The sequence below is a fragment of the Sus scrofa genome, chromosome 1 (assembly GCF_000003025.6).
Source record: "Sus scrofa isolate TJ Tabasco breed Duroc chromosome 1, Sscrofa11.1, whole genome shotgun sequence".
In the NCBI taxonomy this organism is placed as follows: Eukaryota; Metazoa; Chordata; class Mammalia; order Artiodactyla; family Suidae; genus Sus; species Sus scrofa.
The window spans coordinates 147,764,902-147,787,676 of record NC_010443.5 but is presented as its reverse complement, the minus strand read 5'-3'; the positions used below and the strand labels follow the sequence as shown (position 1 = coordinate 147,787,676).

The 22,775-nt window shown below is 42.3% G+C and overlaps 1 protein-coding gene across 6 annotated transcripts in view; it reads left to right on the top strand.

The window, feature by feature from the left end:
• ZNF236 (zinc finger protein 236) overlaps nucleotides 5,515-22,775 on the top strand; it is a 91,618-nt gene continuing 74,357 nt past the window's right edge. For 4 of the 6 annotated variants that reach the window (XR_002345824.1, XR_002345821.1, XM_021099035.1 and 1 more), the window contains exons 1-3: nucleotides 5,516-5,670; nucleotides 20,432-20,574; nucleotides 21,761-21,925. Coding sequence is in view for 4 of the 6 variants with exons in the window: in XM_021099035.1 (XP_020954694.1) it covers nucleotides 5,616-5,670; nucleotides 20,432-20,574; nucleotides 21,761-21,925 (363 nt within the window). In the remaining 2 variants the exon portion in view is untranslated. Of the gene's footprint in view, nucleotides 5,671-6,018; nucleotides 6,545-20,431; nucleotides 20,575-21,760; nucleotides 21,926-22,775 lie in introns of those variants that run through there. The other 2 variants (XM_021099040.1, XM_021099045.1) reach the window with 2 other exon arrangements.

Below are 22,775 nucleotides of genomic sequence, written 5' to 3'. Positions count from 1 at the left end.
GAAAATAGGAAGTTTGGGGAGTGATAGCATATGTTCACACCTTGACTGTACTGATGGTTTCACATCTGTATACATGTTATACATCATTAAACTTCACTCTTCAGTATGTGCTGTTTATTCTATGTCAATTATGTCTAAATAAAGCTGTTAAAGATAAAATGAGGCATGATAAATCTTAAGACATGAATCCTTTTTGGATCCTGATTGGGAAAACAAATTTCAGGGACAATTGAGAGTGTTTGAATATGGATTAGGTATTAACTATATTAGATTATTGGTAGTTTTCATAGGTATAACCATGGTATTGTGGATGTGAGAAAATGCCAGTATTCTTAGGATTCCTAATGAACTCTTGAAAGTATGCATGATGAGGATCCAGACTTGAGCACAGCATGAGGAATCTGCAAGACACTAATGGCTGAGAGAGGTCTTACAAACTTTAGATGATAACCTCCACAAGAAAAAAGATGGATAACTGACTCTTCATTACCCACAACAGAAACCAAGCTAGAAAGAGAACATTTTCAATGGATTGAAGAAAAATGATTGTCAGTATAGAGTTATTTAACCAGAAAAAGTATCTTGCAAGAATGAGGGAAAAATAAAGACATTTTCAGGTGAACAAAAAAATGAGAGTATTTGGCACTAGTCATGCTTACTGAGTGAAATTGTAAAGTGTGTGTATGACACAGAGAAAGAGATAGCAGATGAAGGTCAGAGATATAAGAAGGAACACGAGATCAAAAAAATGGGAACATATCTAGGTATATCTAGACAAATTAGACTAAGTGAGATAATGTAATAATATCTTCTGAAGCTTACATGTAGAATTAAAACACAGACCAACAATAGCATATAAATTAGGAGAAGGGTAAATATACTGATTAGCATTTTACTTTCATTAGTGTCATTTGAAGTTTCTAGGGTTCCCTTAACAGAATAGAGTGTATACATCAAAACCACTATGAGGTAACAACTTACACCAGTCAGAATGGCCATCATCGAAAAGTCTGCAAACAATTAAGTGCTGGAGAGGGTGTGGAGAAAAAGGAACCCTATTACACTGTTGGTGGGAATGTAAATTGGTGCATTTCCACTGTGGAAAACAGTATGGAGATTCCTCAGAAAACTAAAAATAGAACTCCCATTTGATCCAGCAATCCCACTCCTGGGTATCTATCCAGAGGAAACCATGACTCGAAAAGACACATGTACTCCAATGTTTATTGCAGCACTATTTGCAATAGCCAAGACATGGAAACAACCTAAATGTCCATCGACAGAGGAGTGGATCAACAAGATGGGGTACATATACACAATGGAATATTACTCAGCCATTAAAAGGAACAAAATACCAGCATTTTTAGCAAAATGGATGGACCTAGAAATTATTATGCTAAGTGAAGTCCGTCAGACAATGAGACACCAGCATCAAATGCTGTCACTGACATGTGGAATCTGAAAAAAGGACATAATGAACTTTTTTGCAGAACAGATACTGACTCACAGACTTTGAAAAACTTACAGTTTCCAAAGGAGAGAGAGGGGGTGGGGGGATGCTGGGGGTTTGGCATGGAATATAAAATTGGGTTGTAATGATCATTGCACAACTATAAATGTCATAAATTCATTGAGCAATATAAAAAAAAAGAATAGAGTATGTAACTTTCAAATTAGTAAAAGGCAAAAAGTAGGATAAGAAAAAAAATGTCAATCCAAAAGAAGGCAAGAAAGAGGAGAAAAGTAAACTTAGACGACTTGGGGAGAAACTGAAAGCAAAAAATAATAGGCACAAATATTTTTCTTACTGTATTTAAAAAATCAATACCAGAAGGCAAATGCAAGAATACTCATAGCAGTATGTTTTTTTAACAAAACAGAAGTTGACAAAGCCCAACAACAATGAACTAAATGAATACTCTATGGCATATCTTAGAGTGAAATACTACACAACAGTGAAAACAAACGAACTCCAGAGATATGTGTCAGCATCATTGATTCCACAAACACAATACTGAGCAAAGAAGCAAGAAGCAGAAGAATTCTGAAGAACTTTAAGAAAAAGTTCCAAAGTTGGACCAATTGACAAATACTTCCTTTAGTTAAAGACATCTAAATAACTAGACTGCACAGCCATAAAGGCAGGGAATGCTAGTATAGAATCAGAGGAGCAGGCATCTCGAGGGGAGGAGTTCTCGGGATGGGGGTGAGAATGGGGGCTGGTCATGGGGGGAATCACATTTGGGCCTTCCACAATCTTGGTCCTATTTTCTAGATGTTCCCTCTGTGTTGGTTCTGGGGAGCATACATTTTTATGCCCCTGTCTTATGTCTGATATAGTTATCAACTTAAAAAAGGAAGAAAAGAACAGTCCTCCAAGGAACCCTCTGAGACAGTAAAGAGGATGAGTCTAGAGACCCAACCTACATACAGTCTACAAGGTTGAATGCTGAAGAAATGGAAAATTTGGATAAACCAATGAGTAAAGAGATTGAAACAGTAAACAACAGTCTCCCACCAAAGAAAAGCCCAGGACTCGATGGTTTCGCCGCTGAATTCTACCAAACATTTAAAGAAGAATTAATACCAATTCTCCTCAAACTCTTTCAAAACATTGAAGAGAGGGAACACTTCCAAACTCATTTTCAAGGCCAGAATTACCCTGATACCAAAGCAGATAAGGACACTACAAGACAACTCTAGGTTGGTGTCCCCGATGAACGTAGATGCAGACATTTTCAACAAAATTCTAAAAACTGAATTCAGTATCGCATGAAAAGGATCATACACCATGATCAAGTGGAATTTATCCTTGGAAAGCAATAAAAACAATAAACGTGATACACGATATTAATAGAATGAAAGATAGAAATCACGTTCATTTCAATGGATGCAGAAAAGGCATTTGACAAAATTCAAAATCCTTTCATGAAAAAAACTCTCAACAAATTTAGTATAGAAGGAATGTACTATAATAAAGGCCATATGACAAAAACACAGCTGACATCATATTCATGGCAAAATGTTCAAAGCTTTCCTACTACGTCCAGGAACAAGAGGAGGGTGCTCAGTTTCACCACTCCTATTCAGCATTGCACTGGGAAGTCCTAGCCAGAGCAATTAGACAAGAAAAAGAAAAGGAGAATAATTCTCTTTGCAGATGTTAAGGTCTTATATACGTGATGTATAGGTATGTCTGTATGGTGAAAAAGAATCCTATAAAACTATAGAGGGGCACAGTGAAAGGGATATAGCTGTCTTATGAATGTGAGAATCTCATAACTAACCTGGAGTTTGACTTTTGCCTTTTATAACAACGTGAGATTTTATTTAGGTGCTTACTCAGTTTGATTTTCTATTTTTTTCCATTGTCCTGATTTCCTCATCTATTTATTTTACGCCAATACAAATTGCTTCAAATACTTTTCAGAACAAAATAGAGTATACATTCATAAACACATCATCATCCATATTGATTTACAGATGGCTAAGGATTCTTATTTTTTATTTTATTTATTTATTTTTTATCTTTTTAGGGCTGCACCCGTGGCACATGGAGGTTCCCAGGCTAGGGGTCCAACCAGAGCTGTAGCCACCAGCCTATGCCAGAGCCACAGCAACACCAGATCCGAGCCATGTCTTCAATGTACACCACAGCTCTCGGCAATGCCGGATCCTACAAATGGCTAAGGATTCTTATGATCTCCTTCCAATCTGTTTTCTCAGGCTTATATGGTAACCCAGCACTAATATGCATATGGAAATAGCTGTATTTTGTCTAAAATTATGTAGATTTTCACTTTGATGCAACTATGAGCATGGGTTTAACAGGTAAACAGATTTGGTTTGGGGCTTGGATTTGCTTACAGGCTATACTTCTCTGAACCTCATCTGTAAAATAGTACCTTGCAAGAATGTTGTAAGGATTAGAAGTATTCTATATAAAGCACTAAAACATGGCAAGAAGTTTAAAAAAAGAGCAGGAGTTCCCATTGCTCCTCAGTGTGACTAGTATCCACGAGGATTTGAGTTCAACCTCTGGCCCTGCTTAGTGGGCTAAAGATCCTGAGTTGCTGTGGCATAGACAGGGAGCTACAGCTTGGATTAGAACCCTAGCCTGGGAGCTTCCATATACTGCACCTGTGGCCCTAAAAAAACAAAAAAGCAAAAACTCAACCCCCCAGCAGATGTCGATTGCTAAATCCCATTTGCTATTCATTGGCTGGCTGATGTTGGTTAAATAACCTGAACTTGTTTCCTTTTATGATGGTCTACTTTTTAATAAACTTCATGTATATAAAGTACCTGACAGATAAGACTCACTAGTGTTTCTTTACCCTGTTGCCTCTACCTGAACATCCTGTTAGAATACAACCACTTACTAAAAATGTTTCAGTTAAGAGAGGGTTTTTCCCTCTGTAATTAATCTTATCCTTCTCAAAGTTCTCTGTGGATTTTTAAATAAAGCCTCTGACATTTGACTAATTTTGTGTCTTTCTTGCCCGATGAGTCCAAGTTTTTTGGAGGGAGATTGTTTTGTTAACCTTTGAATTCTCTCATAATATGGTCAGTGATTATTATTTGTGCCTTTGAAATAGTTTTTTTTTTTTCTGAGGATATTATGTTAGACGTTTTCTTTTGTTTTACTTGACCTTACCTAACACTTTGCTGTCATGTTCCTGTTTGAATTTTGTGGAAGTTGGTGTGGCTAACAACAACAACAACAAAAAATCAATACATTTGAAACTATAAATCTTAAGGCATTACATTAGATAGGAACATTAGTCCAAGACTGATGTTTTGGATAGTTTTGGCTCCGGGGCTTTTTGCCACTATAGTCTGTTCAGGGCCTTCCTGAAACAACACATCAAGACGAAGTGCTCTTGGTTTTCCTGGAATTCATGAGCATATAAACACGTGTCACATACTACGCATGTGGCACATAATGGACCCTAGGTCGGGGTTTTCTTTTACCTGCCTCCACCTGGGAAGCTCCTCCTCACCACCTCTGCCTGCTCAAGGTTACCTTTCCTACTTACTTCCCATGACCCGACCTGTTGGGTGACTTTGGCTGCCCAAGACGTAAGCCAGGACCGCCAGGTGACCGCGGCCCGCCCGCCCCACCTCCTCGAGGCCAGGACCGCCAGGTCATTGTGGGTCGCCCGGCCCCCAGCCCCAGACGCCAGGAGCGCGAGGTTCCGCGGCCTGCTAGTGTTCCAAGCCGCCTGGGAGGCCAGCACCTCCAAGTGACTGCGGCCCGCTCACCCTCCGTCGCCCAAGCCCGAACGGCGGAACGCGCATGCGCACCACGCCGCTCCCCCGCCCCCACCTCGCGCCCGCGCCCAACGCCCCCAACGCGGCCCGCCGGGCCATGGAACCCGCCGAAGTTGGCGCGGTTCGAGCTCTCCTGTTCGCTCGCTCGGGCGCCTTCCCCCCGTGAGGCCCGTGGGCGCTCGGCCGGGGCTCGGCGGCTGCCTGGGCCGCTCCGCCCGCCTCCGCCGCTCGGCGGGCGCGCGCCGCGCTCCCGCGGCCGATCCCCGCGCGTGCGCGCTCTGCCGAGTGTATGTGTGTGAGTGTGTGTGCGGCCGAGGGGTGGTCCGCCGCTGCCGCCGACGATGCCGCGGGGCCGCCCCCCGAAGCCCAAGGAGAGCAAGGCGCGCGGCGACACCGGTAAGCGGCCCCGGCCCGGCCGGCCGCGCTGTGCCGCTCCGCGCGAATATAGTCCCCGGATGCGGCGCGGGGGGCGCTGGGAGCGGGCCGGGCCGGGGGTGGCGGGGCGGCTGGGCTGGGCCCGGCCTGGGGCCGGGGCCGGGGCCGGGGTCCGGGGTCCAGGCCGGGGAGCGGCCCCGCCACGCCCGCCGCCGCTGACGCCGCCGCCTCCCGACTGCCGGCCGCAGGGCGCGGGCGGAATGATATCGGCGCGGCGCGGCCGGCCCCTCCGCCGGGCTGGGCCTACTTTCCTGGGCCGCGCGGGCGGGCGGCAGCTGCGGCGGCGGGGCCGGGGGCGAGGCGCGCCGCCTTCCCCCTCCCGCTCCCGCTCCAGCTCCCCGCGCCCCGCTCCTCCCGCACCCTCCTTCTTCGTCCACGCAGCCAGGCTGGCGCGGGGCGCGGGAGGCCTTCTTTTTGGGAAGCTGCGTCCGTGCGGGGAATGGCGGGCCCGGGGGCAGGCGGCTGGGAGGGTGCGGAGCCCCGAGGCGGGCAGGAGGGGGCCCGGTAGCCGGCCCCCCGGCCTCTCCCGCGGCTCCCGGAGGGCTGGTGCCCGCAGGACGCGGGCGCGCGGGGCCGTGTCTGGACCCGGCAGGCCGGCGTGCGCTTCTCACTGTGCCCTCGCAGGCATCGGGGAGCAGGAGGGGCGGGCTAGGGGTCGGTGTAAGCTTAGGGGACGAACCAAACCAGATGGGACCGTTCTAGTTACTGCAGTTGCTGAAATTGACAGACGAGTAAACTAGGAAGGTGTTCCGACGTCACTGCCACGCAGTAAATGTGAATTTCATCGAGGATGCTCACACTTCGTGTAGCCCTTGTGGAACTTGGGGAAATACAGGTGTGCAGATGGGTAGTCGGGTAATAACCGCTCAGAATTTTGATTAGTGTCTGATGGTGTCTGGAAGCAGGTCTCAAAGGGCTCTCTTCCTGCTTTGGCCTTATTTTATTCAGTGTTTATTAAGTTTTTTGTTGATATGACTTCTGCTAAGAATAGCAAAGTGCAGTGTCTCTCTGTTACTTGGGAAAAGGCTTAGGAGAAAAAAAAGAATGTAAAATTTGCATTGGAATAAGGCCAGGAAATTATTCGTCCTCCACTCTCCCATTTCACCTAGTTTTTCAAGCCTCAAACTTAGAAAAATAATTCTCTTACTCCCTAAGACATTTCTTAAGTTTTGTAGCTTCTACCCCCCAAATGTATTTTCAGTTGGCCCTGCTCTTTCCCTCTCCTGGGTTACCACCTTACCATTTTTCAGGCTCTGTAGGAGCCTCTGGTCTCTCTGCCAGTCCTATAAACCCATCATCTGTAGGCCTGAGGCTCTCTTTAAGATGTAAATACATGGTCACACCCTGATTAAAATTAAGCTGTGGATCCCTTATCCCTTTAACTTAAAATCCCACTCCTGCAGGATCCTAACTGATCTGGCATTTGTCCATCTCTTTTTGCTCTTGCCCTGCCCTACCACTCAGTCCTTGGCATTCCAGATGACACCACATTTACTTCTGTCTCAGGGCCTTTGCAGTTCCCTATTTTGAGACTCCACCTCCTCTTCTGTAGGTCTCTGTGCTTCAGCATCCTAAGAGAGGCCTCTTCAGACCTTTCAGACCTTTTTGCTACTTTCCCCCCGCTTTCCACCAGTCATTCTTTACCACAATGGTTTTCAAAAGTGTGGGAGTTCATGGAGACAATTTCAGGGGTCTGCAAGGTAAATATTTTTGTAGTAATACTAAGACCATTTGACTTTTTCATTTGGTTAACATTTGCACTAGTCACACACAGGTAATTAGGCGTAAAACTGTTCATGCCTTAGCAGTAGTCAAGGTGTGGAAACACCATACTGTGTGAGGCTGCATTATTTTAGTTTTATTTTAGAGAGATAATTGACATAACATTGTTTCAGGTGTGCAACATAATGATTCCACATTTGTATACATGGTAAAATGATCACCACTATAAGTCTCTCTGTATTCCACTTAAAAACAGCATATGACGAGAATGCAGAAGCAGAGATGAGGAACCACCTGTCTTGTGTTAAACCAGACATTAAAAAGATTTATGAACGTGGAAACTCTTCTTACTGCTTTTTGGAGAGTGTGTATTTCATAATAATATGTGTTTATGTTAACATGTAATAGATTTATTTTTCAGTGAATAAGTGTTTTAAAAATTACTCAGTTTCAAGGAAGTCCCTGGTAGCCTAGTGATTAAGGATCCGGTGTTGTCACTGCTGTGGCATGAGTCTGATCCCTGGCCCAGGCACTTCTACATGCCACAGGCATGGCCAAAAAAAAAAAATACACACACCACACAATGTATATGTACATAATATATATACATTTATATATGTATTATGTATATAATATATGCATATTTACACACACACATTTTTGCCTGGGTCAAGTTACTGCAGAGGTGTGGGTTCTATCCCCAGCCTGGCATAGTAGGTTAAAGGATCTGGTGTTGCTGCAGCTCTGGGGTGGGTCACAGCTTCAGCTCAGATTCAGTCCCTGGCCCGGGAACTTCCATATGCTGTGGGTTCAGCCATAAAAAAAAAAAAAAAAAAAAAAATTGCTCAGCTTCAGTTTCTAATAGGGCAATTGTCAATAGGTACAGCCTATATAATGTTATGGTCTGAGGTCCTCAATAATATTTAAGAATGTAAAGGGGTCCCAAGACCAAATGTTTGGGGACTGCTATGCTATCAGTTCATGATCTTAATGCTTCTCACTCTGAAATTATTTTGCCTGTTTTTCTGAGTCACTGTTATGAATTTTATTCCTAAGAAAATCCTGGAAGATAGGGATTTTTACAGACGTGGGGATGAGGCTCAGGTTAACTGATCTGAAAGGTCCACCCAGCTATAGTAAGTAGCAGAGTCTGATTAGAATCTGCATTTAAGTCCAAAGTGTACACTGCATCGTCCTGCCTTGATAGGTATCAATCCCTACATGTGGCTTAATCCCTCTGTTCTGCAAGTATTTGAAAGCACTTCCTGTCTCAGGGGGGCTTGGGGCTGGAGGTGGGTGCAAAGTTTAGCAACAGAGACTGAGATCCCTGCCTTGGGTCTTCAGGATACTGTTTATGGCAGCAGATAATAAGCACTTGAAGTCTAGGCTTCCCAGAGAAAATGATGTCAAAACTGAAACCTCAAGAAGTGATTAGGCAGAGGCCTACTCAAAAATATTCTTTAAAGTGATAATTAGCTTCAGGCCCTAAGTAAAGAAGTAAGCCTCAAGGATCCTGCATTGCTGTAGCCCTGGTGTGGGCTGGCAGCTGCAACTCAGATTAGACTCCTGAGAGCTTCCATATGCTACACATACAGCCCTAAAAAGCAAACAAACAAACAAAAAAGCCTCATCTATAAATTGGCAGCATTTGTTGAGCCTACTGTCCTGGGAATAGAAAGATGAGTGAGAGAAGACTTTTTAATTATTATTTTTTGGCTGCGCCCATGTACCTGGGCCAGGTATCGAATCTGAACCATAGCAGCGACCTGAGCGCTACATATCCTTAATCTGCCACACCACAAGAGATATTCAAGAGAGGGCTTTTTATCATTGTTGTTTTAGTTTACTCTTAATAAGCAGCAGTGTAAACATGGTGGAAACTACATTTTGGGATCTAGTATGGCTTCTCTCTGTTTTTCCAATAGAATAATGCAGACCTTTTCTCCTTGGCTTGAACCTTTAGTTGGCCTCCTGCTAAGTTTCTGTTTTGTGTTGAAGGGATATTTGTAATACTTCATTTCCAGAGAGCTGAGACGGCCAGACAAATAAACAAGTCCATTCTTGCTCAGATACCAGTTCAGGCCATTTTAGATTCTCTTTAGATGAATTTAGGAACTCTATACTCTTCCCTCTGAGGCCAGGACACTGCCAGCACAGGCAGCAGAAGGGAGATTGAACTCCTTATAGGGCAGCAGGAGGCTCTGCTTCCCTGGTAAAACCAGACATTGTTGGTGGGTGACACTTAGGGGGAGATAGGTTCTGCTTAAAACAGTAACTTTCTCTCTAGATCAGGTGTCCAAGGATGCAAAGATTTCTTCATAAAGGAGCAACCTGTCCTCCACAATTGAACTTTTTAGGGAGACAGAATTTTGGAGTGTGATATTTTGAGGAAAGTGTGGTAACATAAAAAAATCTAAAGATTTTGTGATCCTGGAATCAAGTAGGGAGTTAACTGGGGTTCAAAATTTTGGTCTTTGACACAAACCTGGTCTGGAAAAACCATGCTACACCTAATTCTTCATTAGATTCAGTTCAGCTTTAAAAATAACACTTTTTGTGTATCAGGGTTTCTGCGTTGGAGTACTAAGCATCTTTGCACTCAAGGAAGGAGCAGTGATTTTCAAACTCCTTTTTAGTGGTAGAACTCTGCTATGTGAAATGTGGCAGCAGGACCTAGCACATTATGGAATCACCTGGGAGCTTTTTAAGCTTTCGATGACCAGGCTTTGTCAGAGCCCATGAGGTGGAACCCAGGCATCATGGCTTTAAAGCTGCATGTGGTCAAGGCTGAGAACCACTGGTTGAGGGGAGGGTAGCGGTGCGGGGTTTAGAGATGACCTTATAATTCTGAGGTGTTATCCGCCGAATGTCTCTCCGAGTGCTTGAAAACTGGTGCTTTCCTAAAAAAGTATGAGAGATTTGTGTAATCTAATAAACTGTGTGAACAGACTGTGCTCTTTTTGTGCTGAAGTCAGAAACTCAGCTGTCGCTGGGTCACATAGGTAATGTAAACTGAGGAGCATTTCAAGGGAAGAGGTAATAGCAGTTCATAGCTAGCTTTGAGGACTTTGGAGAATTGCAGAGTTCCTATTTTTTTCCACAGGGGTGGCTCCTACTTTGGCCCATTAAATTATTGCCATAACATATGATTTTTTTCAGGGAAGCCAGAAATGTGTGTTTTTGAAACCTCTTTGTTGTATTTGAATTATTATCATTATTATGATTTCGTCTTTTTGCCTTTTCTTGAGCCGTTCCCGCGGCATATGGAGGTTCCCAGGCTAGGGGTCTAATCGGAGCTGTAGCTACCAGCCTACACCAGAGCCACAGCAACGTGGGATCCGAGCCGTGTCTGTGACCCACACCACAGCTCACGGCAACGCTGGATCCTTAACCCACTGAGCAAGGCCAGGGATCGAACCTGCAACCTCATGGTTCCTAGTCAGATTCGTTAACCACTGCACCACGACGGGAACTCCTTGAATGATTATTTTAATTGAATAGCACATCTATATAGAAAAGTGCACAGATTTTAGGTGAAAAGCTTCATGTGTTTTCATATTAACCAGAACATTAGCAGTACCTTTAAAGTTCCTATTGTTCCTGCTATTACTATTGACCATCACTATCCCCTTTTGATACCATAGATTAGGTTTATCTGCTTTTAAAGTAAATTGACTTCATAGTATGTGCCCTGTGGTTTCTGGCTTCATTAATTGAATTTTTTTTTTTTTTTTTTTTCTTGTTAGGGCCACACCTGCAGGATATGGAAGTTCCCAGGCTAGGGGTTGAATTGCAGCTGCAGCTGCCGGCCTATGTCACAGCCACAGCAATGCTAGATCCAAACCTCATCTGCAACCTGGATCCTTTAACCCACTGATTGGGGCCAGGGATTGAACTCACATCCTCATGGATACTAGTCAGGTTTGTAACCTGCTGAGCCACAATGGGAACACCCCAATATTTGTTTTTACAAGATTATTCTTGTTACTGTATAGCAGAATTCGTTCATTTTTCATAGTCGTAGAGTATTCCATTATAGGAACATACTGTCATTCAATTTATCCTTCATGCTGTAGATATTGGAGTGTTTACAGTTTTAGGTTATTACAATTAAGTGCTTCATAGAATGTCTATGCACTTCTGGGTCTGAGCGGCTGTGCCAGTTTACTCTCCCACCAGCAGGGTATGACTGTCCCACTTCTCTGCAGTCTTTGTCTTATTGCTCTCTTTGCACTTATATTGTCTGTCCTTTTGATATTTTAGCTCTCCTGGTATGTGTAGTGTTATCTCATTTTGATTTTATTTTGCAGTTCTGTGCTAATAAGGTTTTTATGTTTATTAGCCATTTGTTCTCTTTTGTGAAGCCCTTAAGTCTTTTCCAATTTTTATGCTGAGTCGAATGTTTTTAGTTAAAAGACTCTTTTTAGAGCAGCTTTTAGGCTTGCTCAGAATGGAGCGATGGTATGGAGTTCCTGTGTACTTTTTATTTTTTTCCTCACAGTCTCCCCTGTTATTGGCATCCTGTTTTAGTGTGGTACATTTGTACCAGCTAATGAGCCAATTTTGATACATTATTGTTAAATAAAGTCCATAGATTACATTAGGGTTCCCTGTTTTCGTAGTTTTGCCTAGTCCAGAATGTCATAGAATCCGAATTGTATAGGACCATATAGCCTTCTCAGATGTTTCTTTTAATTGCTGAATAGTATTCCATTATATGGGTGTACCACAGAATATTTGCTTACATTTTAAAGGACATCTTGGTTGCTTCCAGTTTTTTGGTGATTATGAATGCAGTTGCTCTAAACATTCATGTGCAGGTTTTTGTGTGGGTATAAGATTTTAGCTCATTAAGGTAAATACCAGGGAGCATGACTGTTGGATCATACAGTTAAGACTGTAAACTTCATTACAGTGGCTGTACCATTGTTTGTTCTTATCAGTAGTGACTGAGAATTCTTGTTACTCTACATCCTTGTCAGCATTTGGTATTATTGATTATTTTGGATTTTGGCCATTCTTTTTTTTTTTTTTTTTTTTTTTTTTGTCTTTTGTCTTCTTAGGGCCACACCTGCAGCATATGGAGGTTCCCAGACTAGGCATCGAATTGAAGCTATAGCCGCTGGCCTATACCACAGCCACAACAATGCCAGATCTGATCGCGTCTGCAACCTATACCACAGCTCATGGCAACACTGGATCCTTAATCCACTGAGCAAGGCTAAGGATTGAACCCACATCCTCATGGTTATGAGGGTTTGTTAACCACTGAGCCACGATGGGTACTCCAGTTTTGGCCATTCTGATAGGTGTGTATTATTGGGATCTCCTTGTTTTAATTTGCAATTCCCTTATGACATGTGACATTGAGCATGTTTTCATATACTTATTTGCCATCTGTGTATTTTTGGTGAAGAGTTGTGTGTCTTTTTATCATTGATCCATAGGAGTTCTTTATATATATACTCTATGTGAGTTCTTTGTACTTTCCTGTTCACTCTTTTAAGGATACTCTTGATGAAAGAAATTTTTTAATCTTAATGCTGTCCCATTTATCAATCCTCTCCTTTATGCTTATTACTTTTTTCCTGTATGCTTATTGCTTTTTTTGACAATTGCAAGGTCACAAAAACATTTTCCTATGTTTTCATCCAGAAGCTTTTTTGTTTTCCTTCTTTTAGATCGACAACACTCCATCTGAAATTGATTTTTGTTTATGATGAAAAGGTCAAGATTTTGTTTACATGTGGATATCTAATTAATCTGCACTTTTTGTTGAAAAGATCATCCTTTGTTATACTACAGTCTCGCCTTTGTTGTGAATCAGGTGACTGTAGAGGTGGAAGAATTGTATTTGCACTCAATTCTCTTTCATTGGTTTTTTGTTTCTGCCTATTTAATTTCTTTTTTTTTTTTTTTTTTTTTTTTTTGGTCTTTTTGCCTTTTCTTGGGCCGCTCTTGCAGCATATGGAGGTTCCCAGGCTAGGGGTCGAATTGGAGCTGTAGACACCAGCCTACACCAGAGCCACAGCAATTGGGGATCCAAGCCATGTCTGCGACCTGTGCCACAGCTCATGGCAACACCGGATCCTTAACCCACTAAGCAAGGCCAGGGATCGAACCCACAACCTCATGGTTCCTAGTCAGATTCGTTAACCACTGCGCCATGACAGGAACTCCCTTAATTTCTTACTGTCTTAGTTACTCTACTTTAATTCTGGATTTTGATATCTGGTACTGTAAATAAATCCTCTGCTTCGGTTTTTATTTTTTTTTGTCTTAAATTTTTTTTTTTTTTGTCTTTAGGGCTGCACCTGCACCATATGGATGTTCTCATGCTAGGGGTCTAATTGGAGCTGTAGCTGCTGGCCTACGCCACAGCAACTTGGAATCCAAGCTGAGTCTTTGATCTTCACTGTGGGTCACGGCAATGCTGGATCCATAACCCAGAACGAGGTCAGGGGTCGGGGTCGAACCCGTATCCTCATGGATGCTAGTCATTAACCGCTGGGCCACAATGTCAACTCCAGCTTTGGTTTTCATTTTCACGGTTTTCCTAATAATTTTTGGTACTTTTCAGTTTCATACAGAATTTAGAATCAGCTTGTCTGCTCCTTAATGATTAATGACATTTAGCATCTTTTCATGTACTTGTTGGTCATTTGTGTATCTTTGGAGAAATGCCTATTCAAATCCTTTGTTCATTTTTAAATTGAGCTGTTTGTTTTTTGTGGCTGATAGAAGAATTCTTTGTATATTTTGGGTACTAGACCCTTGTCAAATAAATGCTTTGCAAATATTTTATTCCATTCTGTAGCTTACTTCTCACTTTTTTTTTTTTTTTTTTTTTTTTTTTGGCTTTTGGGGCTGCACCTGCAGCATATGGAAGTTCTCAGGCTAGGGGTTGAATTGGAGCTATAGCTATAGCAGTGTGGGATCTGAGCCATGTCTGTGACCTACACCAGAGCTCATGGCAACGCTGGATCCTTAACCCACTGAGTGAGGCCAGGGATCGAACCTGCATCCTCATGGATACTAGTCAGATTCGTTTCCACTGTGTCACAACAGGAACTCTGGCTTTTCACTTTCTTGATAACATCATTTGATGCACAGAAGTTTTCAGTTTTGATGAAGTCCAATTTATCTACATTTTCTTTGTTTTTTTGTGTCTTTGGTGTCATATTTAATAAGCCATCACCACACCCCTAGTTATTAAGCTTGTTCCCTATGTCTCTTCGGAGTTTTATAGCTTTAATTCTTAAACTGGGGTCTTTGATTCATTTTGAGGTCTTTTTTGTGTATGGTGTGACGTGAAGGTCCACATCCATTGGTCCCAGAAGCATTTATTGAGGAGACTGTTCTTTTACTGAATGGTCTTGGCACCTTTGTTGAAAATCCATTGATGATTGGTGTGTGGGTTTGTTTCCATTGGCCTATATGTCTATCCAAGTGCCAGCATCTCACTGTTTTGATGTTATACTTTACATTAAGTTTCAAGTATACTTTATACCAAGCCAAGACATTTTGAAATTAAAACATTTTAAAATTGTGAGTTATTCTTGTGCTGCCTAAAATCACCTCACAAACTGCTGCTGGTACACTTGTCATACTTAGAAGACACCATTTCTGCACATTTTTAGGAAATATGTAATTGCTAACCATTGTATGGCAAACCAAGGCTCTAATGCTCATTGTTGCTTTACTGAAAGTACCTGGCAGAGAATGCTTAGCAGACGGGGTAAGAGGATATGGCGTGAGTACAGTGGTGTTGGGGGAGAGTGGCAAGATACAGAGGTGACTGCCTTTATTGTATTAATTTTCTGAAAATAATTATTTAGGAGAACCTCTAGTCTTTCTATCTTGTGACTAAGACAGAAGACTTTGTTTTTAAAAGATTATGCTTAAGTAACTATCATGGCTGTTTGTTGTAGAAAATAAAGCCTGCATCTCTAAACCCTTAGGCTGTCATCACTCTGGGAACCTCACTGTGGTGCCCAGGAGCTTGGGAGTGGTGGGAGCTTCGGGATTACAGGAGCGAAGGCTAGCTGGTATGGAGTCATGGCTTACCACTGAGGGCAGGAGTTGGCAGACTTTTTCTGTAGGGCCAGGTGGTAAATGTTTTAGGCTTTGTGGAGTGAAGGTCTCTGTTGCAACTCGCAATTGCTGTTGCAGCCTGAAAGCCACCATGGCAATAGGTAAACCAGTGAGCATGGTGGTGTTCAGTGAAACTCTCTTTACTAGAAAGGTTAGATCCTAGTTAGTTGACCCCAATCTGGAAGAAAACACAGGAATACAAAGGGAAGTTGTATATTATAGCACTTTAGTTTTTATTTTTTTGGCTGTGCCTGTGACATTGTGACATGCAGAAGTTTCCTGACCAGGGATCGAACCCCATACTACAGCAGTGACAATGCCAGATCCTTAACTGCTAGGCCACCAGGGAACTTGAGTAGCACTTCACTTTTAAGTAAACTTTATATTGATATATAACATACAGAGAAGAACAGAAATTCAGTTCAGTGAATTTTCACTATGAGATCTTTTTCATATAATCAGCATCCAGATTATATGAGTTATGGTAACAATTCATATAATTATACATAGAACTTCTTAGATTATTAACAGCACCCTAGAAACCCCATCGTGCTCCATCAGTCAGTACCCCCATGGAGCCTTTCCTGTCCCAATGTTCTACAACCTGGATTAGTTTTGCCTGTTTATTGAACTTTATAAGATATCATGGGGAACGCTTCCTCCTGTCTGACTTCTTTTGGTCAGCTTTCAGTTTGTGCTCATTCTGGCCATAGGTGAAACTTGCAGTTGCTGCCATACAGGCTCCTCAGCCCTTGGTTTTGTCTGTCATTTAACTTTTAACATGCTCTTTGGTGTGCATTTTACCTTTTAAAAAAATATGTTTTGTTTCATGTTTGTATTGCTTGGATCTTTGCAACAACATTGTGAGGAGGCGGGATGGAAGTCACCCTCACCTTTGTGCTGTGACCTGTGACCCATATTTTAGCCCATAGCAATCCCTGTTTTAAGAATTCACGTGAACTGCACTTGCATGTTTTCTTGGCGAGCAGTGCTGAGTCTTGGGGTGGACCGTACGCAGGCCTCCACTGTGCTCTCCAGCTCTGCTGGTTGTCATTCTAGTGCTGCTGTTAATTGTATGCTTATGGAGAAGAAAGACAGAATAATGATAGCAAACAGGTCAACAAGAAATCTTCTAGTATATATGTGCAGAAAATTAGTTTTTTACACTATCAAAGGAACCATTATACTCAGCAACACACTGCTGGGTCATTCTCAAAGCTCTGTTACGATCAGACCTTGAACCTAGAATTTCTGGTTCTAGCTTGATGGCGAGGCTGTAGATAATTGGGGTTTTGTTTTAATTTTAAAATACTTAATTTTTTAAGTGCATAATGTCTCTGTAAGTCAATGTACATCTACCTGTGTTTAAAGTCTTTCTTTAAAAATAAAAATTTACAGGTAATAAAAGCAAATATCTGAAAGAAGGTTGATATTCCTTTTAAAAATAATGAGAGAAGATGTAGTAACCTGAGGCCTGAAAAGACAATGCCCCATAGGTACAAACCCTGCCAAGGTGGGCCTTGAGGGCACATTGAAGTCAAGGGAACTTGGTGTGGGGAAACACTGGCTGTAGGAATATGAGGGAGGAAAAAAAAAGAAAGGAAAGAAAGACAGACCAAAAAAAGGAAAAAAAGGGAAGGAAAATGGGTAGAACTTAGCCAAAATGGTACCATTTGATGGTACCCTACTTAGATCCCTGGCCTCTTAAATCTCGTGGCCCCTGTGGCTGCAGAGACCCCCTCCTCAACATAGACTTGTGCACACATGTGCGTCTGCATGCAGTTTGCTCAGGGGTGGTGATCTCCTGAAGCCTGTCCGAAGATTACGCTGATTTTATAGACCTCTTTCTGCACAAGGACTCTGGGGACCAGAAGTATGAATGAACTTGAGGAGGGAATAGACAAAAGGGGTCATTTTGAGGCCTTTGCCCAGAAAGGGCCAGTTCTGAGCAGAGAGGAAGCAAAGTGGCCCGCCTCATCCTGGGAGAAAGGCTTTGATCTTTCTCCGTGAAGAGAAATGGCCATGTTTACAAAGCATTTCTTCTGGGAGTTCCTATTGTGGCTCAGCAGTAATGAACCTGACTAGTATCCATGAGGATGTGGGTTTGATCTCTGGGTTCACTCAGTGGGTTAAGGATCTGGTGTGGCTGTGGCTGTGGTGTAGGCCAGCCGCTGCAGCTCCGATTGACCCCTAGCCTGGGAACTTCCATATGCTTCATGTGTGGCCCTAAAAAGAAAAAAAAGGAGAGAGAGAGAAAAAAAAAAGTGTTTCTTCTGAAGGAAAGTCAGAGTTTATTTATTTTTATTTTTTTATTTTTTGGTCTTTTTTTTTTTCTAGGGCCACACCCATGGCATATTGAGGTTCCCAAGCTAGGAGTCTAATTGGAGCTGTAGCTGCCAGCCTACACCACAACCACAGCAAAGCCAGATCTGAGCAGCGTCTGCAACCTACACCACAGCTCACAGTGATGCCGGATTCTTAACCCACTGAGCGAGGCCAGGGATCGAACCAGTGTTCTTATGGATACTATTTAGATATTTTCGTTTCTGCTGAGCCAGGATGGGAACTCCAAAGTCAAAGTCCAAAGTCAGAGTTTAGAGATATGTGGATTTTGAAATTATACTCAATGTGAAAACTAAAGCATTTTTTTTCTTTCTAGTTATACTTTAATTTTTTTTTTTAATTTGAATTATTGTTGTTTTAAGTTTGTCGGAACCAAATTAATATTATGTTATCACAGGGATGAGGGACTTAACTGAAAAAGGAATTTTATTACAATTTGAGTTTTGTTAAAGAGTGAAGTCTTGCTGCTTAAGATAAAACTGTTTTCTAGAAAAGTCTTAATTCATAAGCAAAATGACATCATTTCAGTTTTAAGTGTGTAATTTCTTGTCTCTTAGGGTTTCATCTATCAATTGCAGTTCATTAAATCCCTTCTCATTTTTAGGTATCATATGAAGTAGTTTCAACATAGAGGCTGTGAAAATCATTAAATAGCCTTTTATTTTTGCATTTTAGAAATTAAGTTGAGGGGCTCTTTTATTACTGTATTCAGGAATTCCCTTGTGGTGCAGCGGGTTAAGGATCCAGTGATGTCACTGCAGCAGCTTGTGGCACTGCTGTGGTCTGGGTTTAATCCCTGGCCTGGAAACATCCATATACCAAGGACACACACACACACACACACACACATAGTTCTGTTACTGCATTCAGACTTTAGGTTAAAACATTTGTACTGAGTTCTTAAAACCCAGTTTTCATCAGATATTTCACTTGTGCCTTCCTAACCTCTAAAGTATTTCTTCCCATAGTACTGACTTTTCCAAAGGGATTAATACGTTAATTAATGTGGTCCCAGCAGTCATTTTATTTGGGCCTGGGGAGTCATTAAACATTTTGTTGTTGTTGTAGAGATTTTGAATGCATGGTCTTTGGGTAGAATGTGGGTAGAGTTAAGAATAAGTGGAATAAAATTCTGTCTTTTCCTTTAGTAGACCCATCTTGTTAGTTAAGTTGCAGTCTTTTGAATTACATTAGTATTCCTTGAAAATGGAATTCGCTTTACTCAAGCATCTGCCAGAAGAAGTTTTGAAGCTCTTGCCAGCTTTCTCCACGCTTTCTGCTCTACATCCAGCATGTTTCCCCCTGCACTCCCATCCTTTGGGGTCTCACACCTCTTGCTTTAAGGCATACCCTCCACAGGCCAGGTGGGAGCTGCAGGCTTTTTCCTCAGAAAAGGGATGTAAAGGTCTAGAGAAAATGTGGAGTGCTGTGTTTGCCACGTGGACATTTGAGCTGGTTGAGTCTTAAATTAACCCCCTACCCTGCTTCCAAATTTCTAAATTGTAATATTTTGGGGTCAGACTGGATACAAATAGTTGTATGTGACATTTCTGTCTTTGAATAGTTAACATGTATTAGGCATTTGTGCCCAAATTTTAAGACTTAGGGTGTATTTACTTATTTTCAAGAATTGAAGAGGTTTAGGATATTTTTATTTTGTGACGTTCTTGACATATTTTTGTGATTATTGAATATTCTTTTCTTTTTTCTTTTTTTGGCTGCCCTGGGGCATGAGCATGTGGAGTTCCCAAGCCAGGAATCAGATCTGAGCCACAGTTGCAGCCTATGCTGCAGCTGTGGCAATGCCAGATCCTTAACCCACTGTGCCGGGCAGGGATTGAACCTGTGCCCCAGTGCTCCAGAGATGCCACAAATCCCATTGGGCCACAGCAGGAACTCCTGCATATTTATTCTTCTTTGAAAATACTTTTAAGTGTATATCCATTTTCCTAGATGGGTTTGTAGAAAGTGCATTGAGGAACCTGAGGTTTGTCCAAAGCATTGAAATCCATTATGTTCCTAAACCATAAGCATGAAAGAGAACAAAGGTTCTACCTCTTTGACTTAATCTTGCTTTGCAGGAGTATTCAGAGGTAGATTGAATTAGCAAATAGCTTTTATGTTTCTACTGGAGTTTTGTTTACTGAGTGATTTAAGAACTGGATTATTGATGAACCCTCAGTGTGACGTAGAGGTGAAATGCCTCTGTGGTGTGTTGTGACTTAGCAACAGTACTGAGCAGGCTGGCAAGTTTTAGAAGCATTATGGCTTCTGCGTCCTTGAGTGGGTATCAGTCAAGCCTCAGGAGTGCGGTTTCAGGTTCCTAAAAATCCTCTTCACGGGTGTTTAGATTTCTGTCATCCTGTGTCTCAGTCACCTCGACATGTCTCATTTCTAACTTAAAACATGTCCGTTACAGAATTTAAGATGTCATCAGTTTCATCTGAGATCTCTCATAAATCTCTGACATTTGGTTTTTAAACAATAACCAAATAATTTAGTTTTATTTATGTGATGAGAATAACCACTGGTATTTATTGTTTATACTTATGCAATTTTATAGATGGAGTTTTAACATTGAATGCGGAGAACACTAATTATGCCTATCAAGTTCCAAACTTCCATAAATGTGAAATCTGTCTGCTATCTTTTCCAAAAGAGTCCCAGTTTCAACGCCACATGCGGGATCACGAGCGAAACGACAAGGTATGTATTTTAAAAAGGGATGTCAGCGATGTGAGCGTTGAAACTGGAGGAATTGTAAAAGTCACATGTAAATTCAACATTTTCTTACTCCTGAATTGTGGAACATTCCATATTATATAACTACCTATTTTGGCACTTTGTTTCTAGTGGTAGTATTTCTAGCCACTGGTAGAGAAGAGAGAAAGTGAGAGCTTGCCTAGTGAATCTAATGAAGTTATTTATGGTAGACAGAGAAATACTCTGAAAATATAACTTTCTTCAGTAGTTTCAGTTACCCATATCTTGATGTGTTTTTCTCAGGCAGGGAGTGTTACCCTTGAGTGGTGCTGCATTTTGAGAAGGTATTTGAGGTATTTGAGATCATATTTCCACAGGGAGCAACACTATCTTCCACAGGGATTTGAAGGCTTTTTGCAGGGCCTCCGAGATCCAGGGCATTTGTGTCCCGGTGCAGGGACCTGCCTGAGGGTGGAGCGTGGCCATGGGCTGTGCAGAGAAGAGCACGTGCGCCTTTTCTCTGGGTTCGGGGGGTGTGAGCTGCGAGCCCCTGGACACTAGGGTCTCTTTTCTGGAGGACAGATGTGACCAGCTCGGCTGTGCTTTCCGCTGGAGTGATAATGCTGTCCCTTTAGTTGCACAGTACCAACACTGGTGCCCACCGGCCTTCTCCAGGGTGGACATGTGAAAATACTGACCCCTTAGGGCTGGGTGTTCCCCAGGGAAACACTGAGATTGCTTGCTCTCCACAGTAAGTGGCGGGATGCCCTCCACCGGGGGACATTTAGATGGGGACAAGCAACTGTTCCAATCCAGTAACAGTTTTTGTTACTGGTTTACTTGAAGTGATTTTGTTTACATCAGTGGAGTTGTCTTAAAAGAAGGGAAAAATTCTACCCAGTGAGTTGAAGTTTCTCACTTTGACCTCAGACGCTCCATTCGGATACACTTCTCTGCAGCCTTTCTTATTAGACTTACTTTCTGCACAGACGTGGCATCGTCCTTGTGCTCCGTGAGAGACTGTGAAGAGCTTTACTGAGTCCATTTGCATTTACTGACTTTGGGTCCAGGTGGCCTTCAGAAGTTGCTAGAAAGTGTGTCTGTGATTATGGTGCTTGTTAATATTTGAATGACTGTTGTTGTGGAAAGATTGTATCTCAGTGGCTTCTCGACTTTTCTCTCCACATAGCCACATCGCTGTGACCAGTGCCCCCAAACCTTTAATGTTGAGTTCAACCTGACACTTCACAAATGCACCCACAATGGGGCGGACCCCACCTGTCCCGTGTGTAACAGGAAATTCTCCAGAGTGGCTAGTCTCAAAGCGCATGTTATGCTGCATGAAAAGGAAGAGGTAATTATTTTGGCCTGTACTTTTGTTAACTGACTTTTCAAATGCATCTCATCCTTAGTCAGGAGGATTTTAGGTATGAATGAGTTTTAGGCAGCCTTTTGTATAGGTTTCAAGCATCATTCATCACTGTATTTGCCTCGGCTGGTCTCCAGGTCTCTGGTAAAGCGTTTTATTTTCAAGTCACAACACCTTAGGTAGAGCCATTTTCACGTGTGGTGTATTTGGACTATCAAACTGTGTCCACATTGCTTGCCTACCTCTGCCTTTAAACAACAACAGCAACAGAAATTTAACTTTGGTAGAATCCTGAATGGCCAAAAGTAAATCTTCTGTCTCTAAAGATGGTAGAATTCCCTTGCTTGGCTCCTGGATCCCATGACATGTGGGAAATGGGGAGAAGGGAAGAAATTCCTGGTGACCCAGAGTAGTTTATGCACCAGAGTGAATAGTCCTGAAAGGGCCACAGGCATGGCTCTGGGACAGGTGGAGGATGCTGGCTGCAGGGCTGAGCGCAGGAGGGAGCCCTGCCCTGCCTGGTGGGCGACCTGCTGTGGTAGCTCTGGAATAGTGCCTCTTGGTCACTGTAGAGAATTAGGAAAATGCAAATGTAAAAAGGAGAAAATTACAGTCCCTCCAGTTAAACCGTGCAGGGGTGATTACGAGAACTATTCGATATATTTGCCTCCTGAGACAGAAGTGCATATGGCGTTTAAATTGTATATATAACATTTGCATCCTAAAAATTGAGATTATACTTTGTATATAGGTTTGTATCCTCTTTTTACATGTCTTTAATTTTTAATATAAAGTAATTTATTTTTATCTTTTAAATGCAAAAGTAATACGTATT